At 42.7% G+C, this 18,253-nt stretch overlaps 1 protein-coding gene across 1 annotated transcript in view; it reads left to right on the top strand.

Moving 5' to 3' along the window:
* Window positions 1–15,582, top strand: part of LOC149257639 (pyruvate kinase 1, cytosolic-like) — a 347,863-nt gene extending 332,281 nt beyond the window's left edge. Inside the window, exon 24 of the mRNA XM_089381665.1 lies at window positions 15,193–15,582. Within this exon, the coding sequence (XP_089237791.1) occupies window positions 15,193–15,345 (153 nt within the window). The 3' untranslated portion in view covers window positions 15,346–15,582. The remainder of the gene's footprint in view (window positions 1–15,192) is intronic.
* The last annotated feature ends 2,671 nt before the right edge of the window (window positions 15,583–18,253 follow it).

Here is an 18,253-nt window from a genome sequence, read left to right as displayed (position 1 = left end):
GATTACCTCAATCAATGCCTCCTACTAGTACCGCTCTGAAAGGAAGTACCTCAAGGGAAGTCACACCGGACTAGGGGCAAAGGATAACCTCTTGGGTGAAGCATGGGAACAAAGGTACAATCAAGAACGGTCAATCTTGCAACTTGGTTTTTGATCCATATTGTATGCCCAAAACATTAAGTGAAAGCAGATGATTACAAGAATGGTTAGTGTACCTTCACACAAATGATCCACCATCCTTCAAAAAGTATGCCAGATGGGAAGAGCAATGTTGCATGATGCAGGGACGTTTTTTAGAAGCAGGGATGCGGAAGCATCATTTTTCAAAAATCTAGGAAGCGAAGCATCTCGAAAGAATTTACTATATATATATTTTTTATATTTTTTTTGTATTTATATTAAAAAAATCCAAAATACCAAATTAGTTGTAGAAGACATGAAAACATGCATATTTTTACATAAATCAAAATAGATATGGCATCCATGATTCTAGTGCACACCAATGATTAATTATTCGAGCATCAACCATTTAGATTCTAGCAATTACAAACATACATCAAATTTTTAAGCATATCATAAAACATAAAACATTTAGAAGATAAAATCATCAAACATTCAAGTAACTTATCTAGCAAGTGAGCAACTATCAACATGAATCAAGTCCAAAATTCAAATAATAATGTTTACAAAATAGGCCACTTGGCTACAACCAAGACTCAAGTACACACTAAACTAGGAAGAGTAAGATAGGAAAGCTCAAATTCACAACAAGACTACAAGTCTAATCTATGACAAAAGTAGTAAATTGTGAATATATCTACTTATCTCTCCTCCTTCCACCACGAAAAGTACATGAGCCTCCATGTGCTGGCAATGAAGAAGATGGTAGCTTTGGAATTTGTGGTAGTGGAACTAATGGATCCCTTGTTGTTGGTGTTGAAGCGTGGAACCTGGGAAGCATGGAACTGGATGGGATGGCATCTCAACTCGATCATAATCATCCTAGGTAAGAGCATCCTCCAATTGCTCTAATCGCATCACTCCATCCTCCAATTTGGGCTCCTCTGGATTTTTGTCCTAAACCTAAGGTCTTTATTAGTCTTTGCATCATCACAGCAATGGGACAACAATCTCAAGTTGCAGTGAACATAAACCAAGCTCTCTGTCTGGTCTAAAATTAACCTGTTCCTTTTAACACTGTGGATGAAAGAATAAGAGCTCCAACACCTCTCTGCAAAAGAAGTGTTTACCACTTGTGATAGCACCCGCAATGCAAAAGTTGTAGAACTGGAGTAGCACCTCCATGCATGTTCAACCACTCAAGAGAAGATAAATTCTCTCGATCTCTAATTGCATGCATGAGCTTAAATGGACCAGTGCTAAGCATATAGTTGCTCAAACGTTTCTGTAGCACAGCAAGTTCCTCCTCATCAAGGATTAATTTATCCAATGCTTTAATATAACCAAACAGAACCTCTGGATCTAGGTGTGGTTTTCTCCTTCTCCCCACCAAGGTGCAGGGGTTGAAAGCCATGATGGATGACAGTATTTAGTTGTCAGAACATTTGCTAAAGCATGCAATGGAATGTTTAGCATTTGCCATCGTTTTTCCACCTCTACACAAAATAATTGTATATGGTGATATCTCTAGGCTCAACAATGTCTTTAATCTTCCCCAACGTGCTATCCATTTGCTCATACACCTTCCCAATTATTGGCCGATCTGAATCTGTAAACTTGATTATGTAATAAATTGGTTTGGTGAATTGCAAAACATATTTAATCTGTTACCAAAAGTAACTATCAAGAATAGTGTCCTTGGTTACATTAGCACCATTTCTATCAATGTTAATGTCATCCCATGATTTAGAGGTCACCATATTAGTTAAAGTTTGTCTCACCTTCACTAGGCGCCTAAAGGTGAGGTAATAACTTGCAAATCTTGTTTTTGCAAGTTTAAGCAACTACAACTTGGATTAAGTGTCGTAAAAGTAGTTTACCCTTGTATACCCTGTGATAAATTTAACGAGTTGTTTCCCTCTCTTGTAAAGCTCATTAATCCATCCACATTCTTTATGCTTCACAATATCATGCATCAAAAGGTTCAATGTGTGCACCAAGCACCATAACCAAAAGATGTGTGGATGGGTACACTTGATAAATTTTCCTGCTTGTTAGTTTTTGTAGCATCAGATGGTGTTCTAGTCTCAACAGTTGTTAGACAGGCTAAGAAGCACTAGGACTCCAGAACCGAGAAAAGGTTTAAGGAAAATCCACATAGAGATGCTTTAATTAAGTTAATTAATCAGTGATTAAATTTTTCCCAAGTCTTAGTGAAAATAATTAATTAACAACAATTAATTGAGGAAGATGAGATTTCTCTAGAAATTCACACGGATCAACTATGAAATAATCTCAGCCATTGATTAAGTTTTAATCTTCGCTGTTGGATTCCCAACTAAAGATTATAAGAAGTTGATTGGTAGATTGAGGAAGATACTTGAGATCAATTTCCTTGGGCAGTTAGTTTTTCCATAGAGCAACAATAGTTTTCTAAAAAAGTTTGAGTTAGAGAAGGGAAGCAAAGACAGAGAGGGGCAGAGACTGTGAGTTTGGAGGAAGTTTCCCAGATTCAGAGAGTAGCTTGCAAAGAGGTAGACATAGCCACCAAAAGTCTCTAGAGGGGCAATTCAATTCTACTGGAGAAGCTCATTTTCAGTTCCAAAGTGTCGAAGAGAGTTTCTCAATCAGCAGCAGATAGGACAGCTTGAGGAGCAGCTATTACAAACAGTGCGTATTCCAGTTCTGCGCTAGGGTGACGTAGGGTCTGTGTAGGCCAATTTATTCTGCTCACTTGGAGCTGGAAATTAGAGCCCATATTGCTTGTGGGGTGAGGAAAATTCCTCACAACATTTTTGCCCGTATTTTTCTCTATAGGATTGCTATATTTCGGCATCCAATTGTACCCAAAATTTCTCACTGCTGCTTAATAATAAAAATCCTCAACGGCTACATCGGTTTTCCCACATTGGGTTCTTCTGGGGGCTTATGTCGAAAATAATTGTCATAATTTTGTGTGTGCCAGTATTTTCTTATTTCCCAATTTATCTTTCGCAGTGTTTTTTATTTGTGAAGATTGTAGTGTGATTAATTCATTGTTGCCATAGCAATAAACTGCATAATTAATTTATCAGTTAGAAGAATTAATTCCAGTTGGTGCAATAGAATTTCAGTGGTGAAATTTTCACATGGTATCAGAGCGATTTCAATCAGACGAGGAAGCAGAGAATAAAATTCATTGTTCGGTGGGAGCAATTGGACGCATTTCTGGGGGCTACGCAGTGCCTATCCAGGCAGTGCAAATTGTTCGGCAGTTCAATTTTTTAATGTAGGGTTGCAGAAAAATTCAACTTGTCAGATTGAGTGATTCCAGCAGGTAGAGGGAGCAGTAGCAGCTCAAATTTTCGCTAAGAAAAATCCTTGTTTGGGTGCAGGATGGTTTTGCAGCAGTTTGTAGCAACATAATCAATGTCGAGTGGAAGAGGAAGCACACAGAGAGAATTTCTCTCATAGGGTTTCTAGTTCAGGAATCCATATTTTCAGCTACAACCAACAGTAGTTGCAAGCAAATTTTCTCACTCCAGAAGAGAGTGTGAATAGCAGATTCAACAACTGAGCAGGGGGAAGAGGGAGATTTTCATTCCATATTCAGAGATGGCCACAACTGGGCTTAGAGATCAGGACAGGTTGGAGAGAACCTCCACCTATGTCATTTGGAAGGCTAAGATGTCCTTCCTGTTAGATGAATTTGGCCTAAATACCTATGCAGATAATGTTGTGGCAGTATCAACTGATCCAGGTCAATTGAAGGAATATAGAAAAGAGACGGTAAAGGTGAAGCGAATGATCTTGGATAGAGTATAAGACCATATAGTCTCACATATATCGACCAAGAATACGACCAAGGAGATGTGGGATGCTCTTGCTTAGCTATATCACGATCCTTCCTAGTAGCAGAAGATGTTCCTGCAAGAGAAGCTAAGAAACATTAGGATGCAGAATGGTGAAAGCATAGATCCCTTCCTTGCTAGAATTCAGGATATCAGGGGTCAACTTTCTGCAATTGGAGAGGTGCCTCGACCTATAGAGCTTGTGCATTTGGCCCTAAACAGTGTCTCGGAGGAATGATAAGTCTTTGTCCAAAGCATCTTGGAACGAGACACATTACCAGGGTGGGACATGATGTGGTCAAACCTGCAGTAGGAGGAGATGAGGCAAGCACTAGTAAAGAGCTCCATCAATGGAAGTAGCAGTAAGGGTTCAAAGGGTGAGGAGGAGGAGGAGAATGTGGCCCTTGCATCAAAGAGTCTCAGTCAGGGATAGGGAGAGAAGAAGAAGGGCCTATCTAAGGTCAAGTGCTTTAGGTGTGGTGAGATTGGTCATTACAATACTTAGTGTCCTCTCAAGAAGAAGGACAGGTAGGAGAAGCAGGACTAGGTTGTAGCATTTGCAGAGATAGAAAAGTTGCCCTCCAAGCTAGAGGAATATTTTTCCATGTTTGCGGCTATACCTCCAGGGGTGAGGTGGGGCGAATGGAGTTATAGTCCTAGAGTTGCGCAGAGGTTTGGGCAGGGTCCATTGAGTTGTCTTCCTCTTGGATCATTACCTTGCTATAGGGGCCCACAGTGTTTAGTAGCAGGATGGATCAGTGTCAGTTGATACAGTCAGATTCCCGAGTGACAGCTTCAGACTAGCTGCAATCTGGTGTTGAAGAGCGCAATTGCAGTGTTGACAACAGAGCAGGTGGCTCATTGCAGAGTTATCAACAAGACAAATTCTTCAGTGGTCAATGTAGAGGCTAGTAGTAGCAAGATGCGCAGGAGATAAATGCAGCACATAGATAGTTGATTCAGTGTTTCATATGCTTCTCAGTTGTAGTAGTTGCAGCAGCAACAATAGTTGAGAGGTAGTTGCAGTGCAGATGAAAAGTTGGCAGCAATATAACAATGTCAGCAGCAGCACAGATGCAACATCAGAGTTGCATAGTGGTTGGTGGGCCGTGGTAGGCAGTGACAATGGCCAGACATCAACAACGTGTATAGAGGATGATGCAAAGACAGGGTGTTGCAACAATATGACACTAGAACACCTTCCTCGCTAAGAGGGAGTGTTAGTTTTTGTAGCATCAGATGGTGTTCTAGTCTCGACATTGGTCAGAGAGGCTAAGAAACACTAGGACTCCAAAACCCAGAAAAAGGTTTCAAGAAAATCCACCTAGAGATGCCTTAATTAAATTAATTAATCAGTAATTAAATTTTTCCTATGTCCAGCTTAGGGAAAATGATTAATTAACATCAATTTATTGAGGTAGGTGAGATTTCTCTAAAAACTCACACATATTGACTAAGAAATAATCTCAACCATTGATCAAGTTTTAATCTTGGTCGTTGGAGTAGATGGGTAGATGGAGGAAGATACTTGAGATCTATTTCCTTAGGCAGTTCGATTTTCCAAAGAGCAGCAACAATTTGCCGGAAGAGTACAAGCCAGAGAAGGGAAGCAGAGATAGAGAGGGGCAGAGACAGTGAATCCGGAGGAAGTTTTCTAGATCCGAAGAGTGGCTCGCATAGAGACAAAGATAGCCATAGAGAGTCTGATGCAGGGACTACGCAAAAGTCTCTAGAGGGTAGTTCGATTTTGCTAGAGAAATTCATTTTCAGTTCCAGAGGCCGAGAAGATTTACCAGAGTGTTGGAGAGACAGTTTCTCAGTCAGCAGAAGACAAGATGACTCGAGGAGCAGTTGTTACATGCAGTGTGTATACCAGTTCTGCACTAGGGTGACGCAGGGTCTATGTAGGCCAGTTTGGACAACTCACTTGGAGCTAGCAGTTAGAGCTTGGATTACTTGTCGGGGTGAGGAAAATTCCTCAAAATATTTTTTTCCAGTGTTTTTCTCTATAGGATTGCCAAATTTCAACATTAATTTGTACTTTGAATTTCTCACTACTGCTTAATAATAAAAATCCTTAGCTTTAGCACTGGTTTTCCCACATTGGGATTTTTCAGGGACTTTTGTCCAAAAATAATTGTCATAACTTTGTGTGTGTGCCAGTGTTTTCTCAGTTTCCAGTTTATCTTCCGCAATATTTTTTAATTGTGAAGATTGCAGTGTGATTAATTTGTTGTTTTCGTAGCAATAAACTACATAATTAATTTATCAGTTAGAAGAATTAAGTCCAATTGCTGCAATAGAATTTCAATGGTGAAATTTTCACACTGTTGCCTTACAATTTGTTGCATTGTCAGTGATCACTTGAACCATATTCTTAGGACCAACATTTTTGCTTGATTTGCAATAGGAGATTTGCAACGTTTTGGAAAGTTGCACTGATGGAGGGGGAGTCATGACATGCAATAAACACTGCACCACTAGCAGAAACACCAAGAACATTTATCAAATGTTGGTTTCTACCATTTGTCCACTCATCTGATATAATGGATACCCCATAATCCACCCACTTATTTTTAAAACGTGTCAAAGCTCTTTGAACCTTCACTTTTTCTCTTTCTAATAACACTTTTCTATCTTTCTCATAGTTGGGGCTCTTGTATCTTTTTGGGGGCTTCATTGATGCCCTTAATCGTATCATGCCAATAGGGAGAGCGAAACACATTGAATGGTACATTGCAAGCACAAAGAAACCAAACTATCTTACCATCCACATCATCCCTCCCAACAACATTCAGGAAATCCCCTATTGTTCTTCTACTTCCAGAGGTTGTAGAAGTACCATGAGGAGATGAGCTACCAAATCTAGAGGTTGCACTTGATTAAAAATGAGTTTTTTGTTTTTTGTTTTTCTGTTGTGCAACCTCCTCTATTTGGATGTATTTTCTTCTTTGTTTAGTTGAAACCTTAGGGTAAATTGCTATCCCCACGACACCCTTTTTCTCATCACTTTCCAACACCACACAAAGATGCCTCCTCACATGGATATATGAGCCACTATATGGTTTTCCTCCATGAAAATCATGAGGGCACATAAATGTAATATTCCTAATTAGCCATGCCTAATTGGAATATTCGATTTTGCTTAATTTTGCCCTGTATAGTTATTTATGAATAAAAAGGTGAGGGAGAGGGGACATAACTCACTTTTAGAATAAAAGTCACTTCCTAGTAGCACAACGTTGTGACTTAAAGGACAGCCAAGGGGGCCAAAAGGGGGGACGCAAAAATGGAGCCCAGACAGACACTTGGAGGGACTATGCAGAAGGGAAGAAACACGTGGCAAGAGAGGGATTATGCTAGAGAAGGTGGGCCTTGGGATTGAGAGAGTCAAAGGCTATAAAGGAGAAAAGAGCTTCCTCATTTTGGCATTCGATCATGTGCATTTGAGCTAAGTCACTTCGACTTAGAGCGCGCTAGCTGTTTAGCTACTCTGCAGCACTGTTTAGTGCATTGAGTGTCTCCGTTTGGAGATCTCACCTTTAGCCCCGGGGGACTTCGAGTGCCTACTCGAGCAAGGTATTTCCATCAGCATTTTGGCAGTAGTTTCATCAGCATTTTTGGCAGGAGGATTGAGCATCTTGGAGGACTGCGCAACACCGAGAGGGATAACGCAGTTCTTTCTGGTAGGAGTTCTAGCTTGAGGGTTTGCAGTAGGATTTGTGTTGGGAGATTGAGCAGGGGATCAGCCCTTGCATATTGGAGGGTTTTGGCAGAGGTTTCAGGCAGATTTCTGGAGGGTTTCATTCAGTGGCAGCATAGAGCCTTGAGAGACTGCGCAGAACCCCAAGGGGGTGATTTCCAAGGGTCGGCCATTCCAGGAAAGCTTTCTGGGTTTTTCTGGGTTTCATGAATAGAGTCTGATTCCAGAGCTTCAACGTTTTCCGAGTAGGGGAACAACCCTAAATCCTCACTTGATTCCAGCAGCAGAAGCATAACAGTTCTCCAATAGCTTCCACGTAGTTCTGAGAGGGGCCATTTCATTGCTATTCTGAGTATATTTCTTCACTTGCCCGGTGCAAGTCGAGGTGCTATCTTCCTGATCACCTCTTGTACTCTGTCTATTACTCAGTATAATAAAATGGCTTAGCATTTCTCGCTGCATTTCTTAGGTATTTATGTTTCATGTATACATTGTTGTTTGCTGCACTATCGTTATTTCATCTTTGTGAGTTTTCCGGCTATTATACCACTTGTACGTTTTTCTGGTTGGGGTTTGCTGGTGTTTGAGAAATATTCCTGGAAAGGGATATTATAGTGGTATCAGAGCATAGATCTGGCTCAGCTTGTGGAGCTAGCAATCTATGACACTGGGGAAAAAACCCTATATCTGTTACAGAGGTAGGAGATACAGAGACACTGGGCGTAGATTGGAGAATACCTACGGAGAGGGGGACTATGTTCTGGTGGTGGACACAGAACAGGAAGAGCCTGTGGTGGACGCAGAGCAGGAGGATCCGATGGCAGATGAGGATGGGAAGAGATTTGTGGATGTGCTCCTCAAGGATCTCTCGAGGCAGATTGAGGTGATGGGGCAGAGATTCACGACAGTAGAGGCCAGACAGCGTGAGAGCCCACGAGTTTTTCAAATTGGTGAGGGATCAGGTGCATCCCATCATTTGCCAAAGCAGCGTGATACTGCACAGCAGGTGGCCTCGCATGCTCCTACACACTCTACCATGCCGACCTTCTTAAGAGCAGACATGGGGGCCGAAGCCCAGTAGGAGGTAGAGCCCAGTCATATGGGTGATTATTTTGCAGAGTACCAGGCCTACGGGCAGGAGTTCAGGGATGCTCTTTCATTTAGAGACTTTGTTAAGCTCCAGAGGGATAGTAGACCCCGCGACCATCACATAGGGTACCGACATTACCATGATGGTGACACCCACCGTGCAGGGAGTAGATTCCACTTGCCTACGTTTGATGGTTCATCAAATAGTTCAGCAAAGTCTTGGGTGGAGAAGCTGGACATTTATTTCCAGCTTAACCAAAAGTCGGAGACAAAGGCCATCAAGGTGGAAACGTTGCATTTGGATGGTGAGGCTTAAGATTGGTGGTTTCATGGGATGGTTACGCTAGGACACTCCACAGTGACGACATATGTCGAGTTCACCAAGAGATTGATGGAGCGATTTGATCGGAGGGATCCAGAGCAGCATTTTGTTGAGCTGACGAGGCTCAAACAGACAGGGAGCCAAGAGACCTACATTGCAGATTTCTTAAGGGTCTCAGTGATGGTGTCAGATCTATCCACGGCACAGAGGATCTATATGTATGTTGAGGGGTTAGTAGAGCCACTTCGGGGTTTAGTCCGATCCACTAGACCAGCCACACTCCAAGACGCCATTAGCAGGACTTGGAACTTACATGGTGTCTTACCCAGGACCCGGACACCTTACCCCCAGAGACAGACTTTCCAGTCTAAGGGGAAGGATGTCAGGATTCCACCTCCAAAGGGGAATCCAAGACGAGCACAGATTGACAATGATGCCAGGAGGGAGCTGAAGAAGAAGCGGTTGTGCTTCACCTGTCAGGAGCCATGAGCACTAGGGCATAGATGTGCTGCTGGAAAAGCACATTTTATTGAGGTCTTCTCCGAGAGCAGTGGGGAAGAGGATGATGAGGATGATGTGGAGGCAGGGGATAGTCATGCCGTGCAAGGACCTTTGCCACCTCCACCAGCAACAGGTGGTGCATCTTTGGCACCTACGGAGGGGCCCTTGCAGCATTGCGGGGAGTTCCCAAGTATCTGACGCTACGCGTACGGGGGACAGTACGTGGCCGCGAGTATCAATTTTGGTTAACAGTGGGGCAACCCACAATTTCATCGATGCACAGATGGTTGAGCGGAGAGGTATACAGACAGAGTTTCGATGGGTTTTCAGTCTTGGTCCCAGGAGATCAAACCATGATGTGTGCTCGTTATGTTCCAGAGCTGTCAGTGACGATGGGCACCTACACATTGACCGACCACTTTTTCGTGGTCGATATTCCAGACACCAACATAATACTGGGTGTTCAGTGGCTTATCACTCTAGGGAAGGTCACGACAGATTGGAAGACCCTAGAAATGGAGTGGGATGATGAGAAGACATGGAGGCATGAAAAGATACGGGGACAGCACACATATTCGCCTCAGACTGTGTCGGCTCGTCGGATGGAGGCAGTCTTCTAGAAGGGGGACGTAGAGTGGGCAGTAGAGTTGCATACATCAGAGGCAGGGACTACAAGGCAGACGTTACATCCAGAGATATAGTCCATCCTTGACCGGTATGCCATAGTGTTCGGGGAGATTCCACCGAGACAGCCACCGGACCGGGGGTTTGAGCACACCATCGAGCTTGAGGAGGGCATACAGGCAGTGATTACCACCCCCTATAGGCACCCCAAGGCCTATCGGGATGAGATTGAGCGGGCTATCCAGGAGTTGCTGGCTCTTGGGCACATTCGACCGAGCACGAGTCCTTTCACTTCTTTCGTGGTGTTAGTGAAGAAGAAGGACGACACATTGGGAATGTGCATTGACTACAGGGCCCTAAACAAGAAGACACTAAAGAACAAGTACCCCATACCCAGGATCGACGAGTTGATGGATGAGTTGAGAGGAGCACAGTTCTTCTCAAAGATTGATTTGAGATCTGGGTACGATCAGATTCGCGTGAGAGAGCAGGACATTCCCAAGGCCGCCTTCAGGTGTCACTATGGGCACTTTGAGTTCTTGGTGATGCCCTTTGGGCTAACCAACGCCCCCGCCACATTTCAGTCCTGCATGAATCACATCTTCCACAGTCACTTGAGGAAGTTTGTGTTGGTATTCTTTGATGACATTCTCATTTACAGCAGGACTTGGGAGGAGCATATCCAACACATTGAGATAGTATTGCGTATCTTGCAGGAGCAGCAGTTCTATGCCAAACTCTCCAAGTGTGAGTTTGGGTTGACAGAGATGTTGTATTTGGGGCACATCATAGGGGTGGATAGAGTGAGAGTCCACGAGGAGAAAAGATCAGGGCCATTAGAGAGTGGCCGAAGTAGAGGAACGTGACAGAACTCTGGGGGTTCATTGGCACTTGTACTTACTACCGGAAGTTCGTCAAGAGTTTCTCATAGCTTGCTGCACCTCTAACAGATTTGACGAGGAAGGGGGCTTTCAGTTGGTTGGATACAACGCAGCGAGCCTTTGACAGGCTCAAGGAGGTTATGAGCAGCTGCCTAGTGCTTGCATTGCCAGATTTCACGCAGCCATTTGTTTTGGAGTGTGACACGTTGGGAGAGGGGATCGGCGCAGTATTGATGTAGGGAGGTCACCATATAGCCTATGAGAGCCGAAAGCTCCTTCTACACGAGAGGTTGTATTCTATATACGACAAGGAGATGCTGGCCATCATGCATGCATTGGCCAAGTTCCGGCAGTATTTAGTGGGTAACAGGTTTAGGGTGAGGACTGATCACAATAGCCTCAGACTCTTTTTGGAGCAAAAGCGGCTATAGGAGAGGCAGCAGAAGTGGATCAGCAAGATCCAAGCATATGACTTTGACATTGAGTATGTCAAGGGTAAGAACAACGTGGTAGCAAATGCTCTTTCACGTAGACCAGCTACGTTGTCTCTTATGAGCTTGGACACAGACTGGAGGGCTCGACTCTTAGTGGAGTACTCTAAGGACAGGTTTGCATGTGAGGTTTTGGATGGACAGGTGGCGGATGACAGGTATAGGGTGGTCGATGAGATCATCTACTACACGGATCGGATCTTCTTGACTGAGGGATCTCAGCTCAAGAACAAGATACTCCAGGCATCACATGATTCACCATTGGCCGGCCATCAGGGGTTTACCAAAACCTACAGGGCCATCAGAGAGAGGTTCTCATGGAAGAGCCTCAAGGAGGACTTACTCCGACATATTCGAGAGTGCGATGTTTGCCAGAGGAACAAGGGGGAGATGAGCCATCCCGCGGGTTTATTGCAGCCTCTTCCCATTCCGGAGGTGAAATGGGAGAGTGTTTCGATGGACTTCATCACAGGGTTGCCCATGGTACAAGGGCAAGGATTGTATCTTTGTCGTCGTTGACCGGCTGACAAAGTACGCACATTTCTTTGCCATATCCGCACACTACACAGCAACACAGGTGGCCGAGCTGTTCTTCAGAGAGGTTTTCAGGCTACATGGTCTTCCTAAGACCATCGTCAGTGACAGAGATAGCTGTTTCATGGGCGGGTTTTGGCAGGAGCTTTTTTGGCTAGTGGGGACGGAGTTGACACTGAGCACTAGTTATCACCCACAGACAGACGAATAGACAGAGATAGTTAACAAGTGGCTGGAGGGCTACTTGCGTAACTACGTCAGTGGGCGGCAGAGAGCATGTCTGAAGTGGCTGCATCTAGGGGAGTACTGCTACAACACTACACATCACATGTCCATTGGTATGTCACCATTCTATGCTTTGTATGGGTATCATCCTTTATCTTTTGTTGACATGATTTTTGGTGATAGCAAGGCTCCGAGAGCCAAGATTTGGATCCAAGAGAGTCAAGATATCTTCCGAGCTCTCAAAGATAACATGGCTACAACGCAGAACCAACAAAAGCTGTATGCTGACAGGGGTCGGGTGGAGAGACAATTTGAGGTATGGGACATGGTCTACCTACGATTACAGCCATACTGACAGTCGTCACTGAAGCAGAAGGGGGCTGAGAAGCTCAAGCCCCGCTTTTATGGGCCATACAAGGTGATACGCAGAATTGGACAGGTTGCATATGAGTTGGAGCTGCCCCAAGGCAGCAAGATTCATAACGTTTTTCATGTATCATGCTTGAAGAAGGCATTGGGGCAGCAAGTGACAGTGACAGATGAGCTACCACCCATGGATGATGAGGGGCATTTGGTGTTGCAGCCAGAGGCTATTATTGATACCAGGGAGAGGCAGCTGCGGAGCAAGACGGTCCGGGAATTCTTGGTGAGGTGGAAGAATTTGCCGGATGAGGATGCCACTTGGGAGAGTGAGAAAATCTTGCAGCATCCATCACTTCAGTTGCTTGAGGTCAAGCAACATTTTGCTGGGGGAGACTGTAATATTCCTAATTAGCCATGGCTAATTGGAATATTCGATTTTGCTTGATTTTGCCTTCTATAGTTATTTATGAATAAAAAGGTGAGGGAGAGGGAACATGACTCACTTTTAGAATAAAAGTCACTTCCTAGTAGCACAATGTTGTGACTTAAAGGGGAGCCAAGGGGGCCAAAAGGGGGGATGCAGAAATGGAGCCCACGCAGACACTTGAAGGGACTGCGCGGAAGGGAAGAAACACGTGGCAAGAGAGCGATTACACTGGAGAAGGTGGGCCTTGGGATTGAGAAAGGCAAAGGCTATAAAGGAGAGAGGAGCTTCCTCATTTTGGTATTCGATTATGTGCATTTGAGCTAATCACTTCGACTTAGAGCACGTTGGTTGTTTAGTTAGTCTGCAGCACTGTTTAGTGCATTGAGTGTCTTCGTTCGGAGATCTCACCCTTAGCCCCGGGGGACTTCGAGTGCCTACTCAGGCAAGGTATTTCCATCAGCATTTTGGCAGTAGTTTCATCAGCATTTCTGGCAGGAGGATTGAGCATCTTGGAGGACTGTGCAGCACTGAGAGGGATGACGCAGTTCTTTTTGGGAGGAGTTTTGGCTTGAGGGTTTGCAGTAGGATTTGTGCTAGGAGATTGAGCAGGGGATCAGCCCTTGCATATTGGATGGTTTTGGCAGAGGTTTCAAGCAGATTTCTGGAGGGTTTCATTCAGTGGCAGCGCAGAGCCTTGAGAGACTGCGCAAAACCCCAAGGGGGTGATTTTCGAGGGTCGGCCATTCCAGGAAAGCTTTCTGGGTTTTTCTGGGTTTCATGAGTAGAGTCCGATTCCAGAGTTTCAGCATTTTCCGAGGAGGGGAACAACCCCAAATCCTCACTTGATTCCAGTGGCAACAGTAGCACATCAGTTCTCCAACAGCTTCCATGCAGTTTTGAGAGGGGCCATTTCATTGCTATTCTGAGTATATTTCTTCACTTGCTTGGTGCAAGTCGAGGTGCTATCTTCCTGATCACCTCTTGTACTTTGTCTATTACTCAGTATAATAAAATGGCTTAGCATTTCTCGCTGCATTTCTTGAGTATTTACATTTCATGTATACATTGTTGTTTGCTGCACTATCGTTATTTCATCTTTCTGTGTTTTCCGGCTATTATACCACTTGTACGTTTTTCTGGTTGGGGTTTGCTGGTGTTTGAGAAATATTCTTGAAAAGGGATATTCCAATAAACTTGTAGCTTCCACCATCATCAATTGACTAATATATCATATACATCATCTATCATTAGGTAATGGCCACATCATCAAAGAAACATGTAGTACCTGCCCCCAACTTTAAGGAAAAAACACATCAACAATGATGTTAACATCGTTAAAAACATTCCTTCTAGGCAATGTTTTATATCACCTGGGAAAATCATACCAAGACAACATGCATCATCCCACCGCACCAACATCATAAAAGAAATAGACATAACAAAGTGCTAACTCCATCCAATCATAAAGTCTGTCATCACACATCCACAACATGAGCTCCATGTAGAACTCCCCCCCTGGGGCACATGCCAACATAATAACGTCATCCTACAAAGTCATTAGGATGCTCCAAGAAGAGGTCCCATGAAGATATATCTCGCCCAAGTCCATCAAAATCTCCAAGGGACTAGCAGCAAACCTCATCGATGTGATGAAAATCACATTGTGTAACCTCATACAATATGATATTCCAATATTTCTCTCTTGAAGTATGTGATATGTTACATAGGTTTGAGAAATTTATGTTGTGACCTTTGACATGCAATATTCTTGTTTATGAAATCCTCTGGATATACCACATTTATTTTATTTCAACATGTCAGACGAAGCCAACGTGGTCATAATGGTTAGCGAAGAGAATCTATTTACAAATTAGATTAGTGTTTTATATATATATATTACTTTAAAGAGGCGATCTGAATAAAGTCCATTGTAAGAATCTATTCTTCTTGTTTTATTACTATTTGTTAAGTTCTTTTTTCGTTTTGGATTTCTTTAAGAAATTTTAGTGTTGTTTTGTCCTTCTAGATTTGGGCAGGATGACATGGAGAAATTTAAACTTTTCTTATAACTTGGCATAACAGGCAGAATCAATTAATGAGACGAATGAGTCTGTATTGAAGATTGCGCTGGATCATGGTAAAACAGCAGGGTTAATTAAGCCTCATGATCGAATTGTTGTATGCCAAAAAATAGGCAACTCGGCTGTAGTTAAGATAATTGAGCTTGAAGATTAGTCTGATACAGGAAGCCATTGGCAGATTTTAGTCTCGTGTACAGCATTTCCTTGAGTATATGCCAAATGTGCTTAGCTATATCTGAACTGTGAATTTTGAAGAGGTTTCCTTTTGCGTTTCAAATTCATCAGCAAAGCTTTCTCTGATGAAATCAGCCAATAATAAGCCGTTTTCAGCATAGTATGCAAATTCACAAGTTTAATTAAGAAAGTACTGCTTAGATCTTTTTCTAATACATATGATCTGATTTCATATGGCTTTTATTTAGGAGCCTGTAATATTCAATTCTAAAAGTAGTTTTGTTTCAGATGAAGAGCTAGGTCCATTATTACGAAATATTGTTGTAAGCAAAGAGACAGGAATAAATGTCATATTTTTGTGATAAAATGAACAATCATTGTGTAATCTGAGGAATGGATGTAGAATGATTAATAGATTAGAATGATTAATAGATCGTTTTTCTCTAATATCGGGAGTATTTTATTTTTATTCCGAAGTTTATCCTTTTTAATTGAACTCGGCCTTTCATAACATCTTTACACTGACGAGGACAGATGTTTTCAGAAGTGTGGGTTCTGGAGAAAGACATTTCATTGGCTATTTTAAAACAGCAGCCTCTGAATCATTTCATGGGTTGACAAAATCCGTTGGTAACAATCTGTCATTCTGAGTTTTGATATCTTACAATGTTTGCTTCTTGGCCGTTGGGGTAATAAATTTTGAGTTGGAGTTATTAGTAAGAATAACTTGTATTTTGCCTTTGATGGAATGGAGTTTTCTTGTAGTAGTCTGAAATCTGCATTCTTGAGATATGAAAGTCTAAAAACAACTCTGTACTGGGAATTTTAAGTTTGAAAATGCTGCGATGCAATATAAGTGGCTCAGAAATGACCAGGTGATAAATAAATTAGGACTCCAGAGAAATTATTTGCATGTGTTGTAACCGACCTCACTGTGGTTAATAACCAGATTATTCTCTTTACTGATATCTGGTGTCTTGTTACTTCCAGCTACGTTCTATATGTGTTAACGTTTGTAAACATTTTAGGCAGAACAAATCTGGTTTACAGATACAATTAGAGGGATATGAAAAGCAACTCAGTTTTTTCAGGTTGTGCCTACAATATCAGAATGCTGCGAATACATTATATAAATAAATTCTAGTAGGAGTTTTTGTTAGTTTGACAACGAATTAGTAATTTTGGGTAAAATGTAATTAGTCAGTTTTATACTGAATTGTCAGTTATGTAACGGAGGTTGATGATATAAAACTGGTGAATGCCCATGGAATGTGGATGAGTGGAGAATCATTGTTGAATAATATATTCCAATCCCTTGCCCCGTGGATGTTTCCTTGACACATTGTCGAGGTTTTACCACGTAAATCCTGTGTCTATGTGTGTGTTTGGTTTCCAGTTAGTTATGGTGTTTTCTTGGTCAATATATAACTGAATGTGTGTAATTCTTTCATATTTTTCCTTCTAATTCACCAACAAGTGGTATCAGAGCGTGAGCGTGAATCTGCCTGAGGAAAAAAAAAAAAATTTCAGCGATCAATGCGTGGCTGAGTGTGTAGCTGAGCGTGGTTGAATGTGTGGCTGAGCGAGCAACCTGCTCTGCGTAAGAAAAAGACAGACCTGCTGTTAAGCCTCTGCGCAAGAGGGAAAGGCATGAAGTTGCTGGGTGTCATTTGCGTGTGAGTGCGGCTGCGTGATAAAGACAGAAGTGTGAAGTTGTTCTCTGCGGTATTCTTTGAGAAGGACTGCGCGTAAGAGACAAAGGAAGGCTGTGACCCAGAGCACGTTGGCGTGTAGTCTCTACGTGTGTTTTCTGAGGGAAACCGTGAAGGCGAGGCGTGGAGGATTGTCTCTGCGTGAAGGTGTTGGCTGTCTCAGCCACCAAACCCTCTGCAAACGCTATCAGAGCTGCAGGCGTGGAGGATTGTCTCTGCGTGAAGGTGCTGGTTGTCTCAACCGCCAAACCCTCTGCAAATGCTGTCAGAGCTGCGTGGAGAGCAGAAGCTCTGCGTGTGGATTTTTCTGTGTGAAGTGCTGTTTTTTTTTTATCCAGAACCTGCATGAGAAGAGAGGCCGCTGCTCTGTCCAGCGTGCTGCAAATATTGCCCATCTGAGCAGAGCGTGAAGAGGAAGTCTGTGTGGCTGAAGAATCTGCTATCAAATTTGCGCAAAGCTGCTGCCAAATCTGCGCGTGCAGGAGTAATCTGCCTATGAGAGCCGCGTGAAGATCAAGCTGCTGCAGTTGCCTGTTGAATCCGGGTTTTTTTTTTTTGAAAGAAATTGTGTCTCAGAAATTTTTTTCAGAAAGCCATGACAATATAGTTTTTTAGATTCTAAAAATAAAGGGTGAATTGAAGAAAAACAAAGCGTGAAAGGAAACAAAGGATTTGAAAAAAACCTGTTGAATTGGGAAATTTTTTTTTTTTTTTAAGTTTTCTTTGAGAAAGGCAAACAAAATTATATATATAATTCCTAGAAAGACTAAAACCCTAGGAAGGAGAAAAAAATGGCTAAGATTCCGAATGCAAAATTCGAGGTGGAGAAATTCACCGGAAAGAGCAATTTTGCTCTTTGGAAACTGAAGGTTAGGGATCTGCTTGTGCAACAAGGGTTGCACAAGGCATTGGATGGGGCAACTAAGAAACCTGCAACCATGACTACTTCAGACTGGGAGGACTTGGATGCCCGAGCTCTCAATACCATCCGGTTATGCCTAGCGGATGAAGTTCTCTTCAATATTGTTGAAGAGACTACTGCTTCAGGATTGTGGGAAAAACTTGAAAATCTCTATATGACAAAGTCATTAACTAACAAAATTAATCTGAAACGACAGTTATACAGTATTCGAATGAAAGAAGGTTCAAAAGTTGCAGAACATTTGAATGTTTTTA

Source organism: Pinus tabuliformis, chromosome 6, assembly GCF_031772625.1.
Source record: "Pinus tabuliformis cultivar Carrire ecotype Pingquan chromosome 6, CPIR1, whole genome shotgun sequence".
Lineage (NCBI taxonomy): Eukaryota > Viridiplantae > Streptophyta > Pinopsida > Pinales > Pinaceae > Pinus > Pinus tabuliformis.
This window is presented reverse-complemented; position numbering and strand designations above follow the sequence as displayed.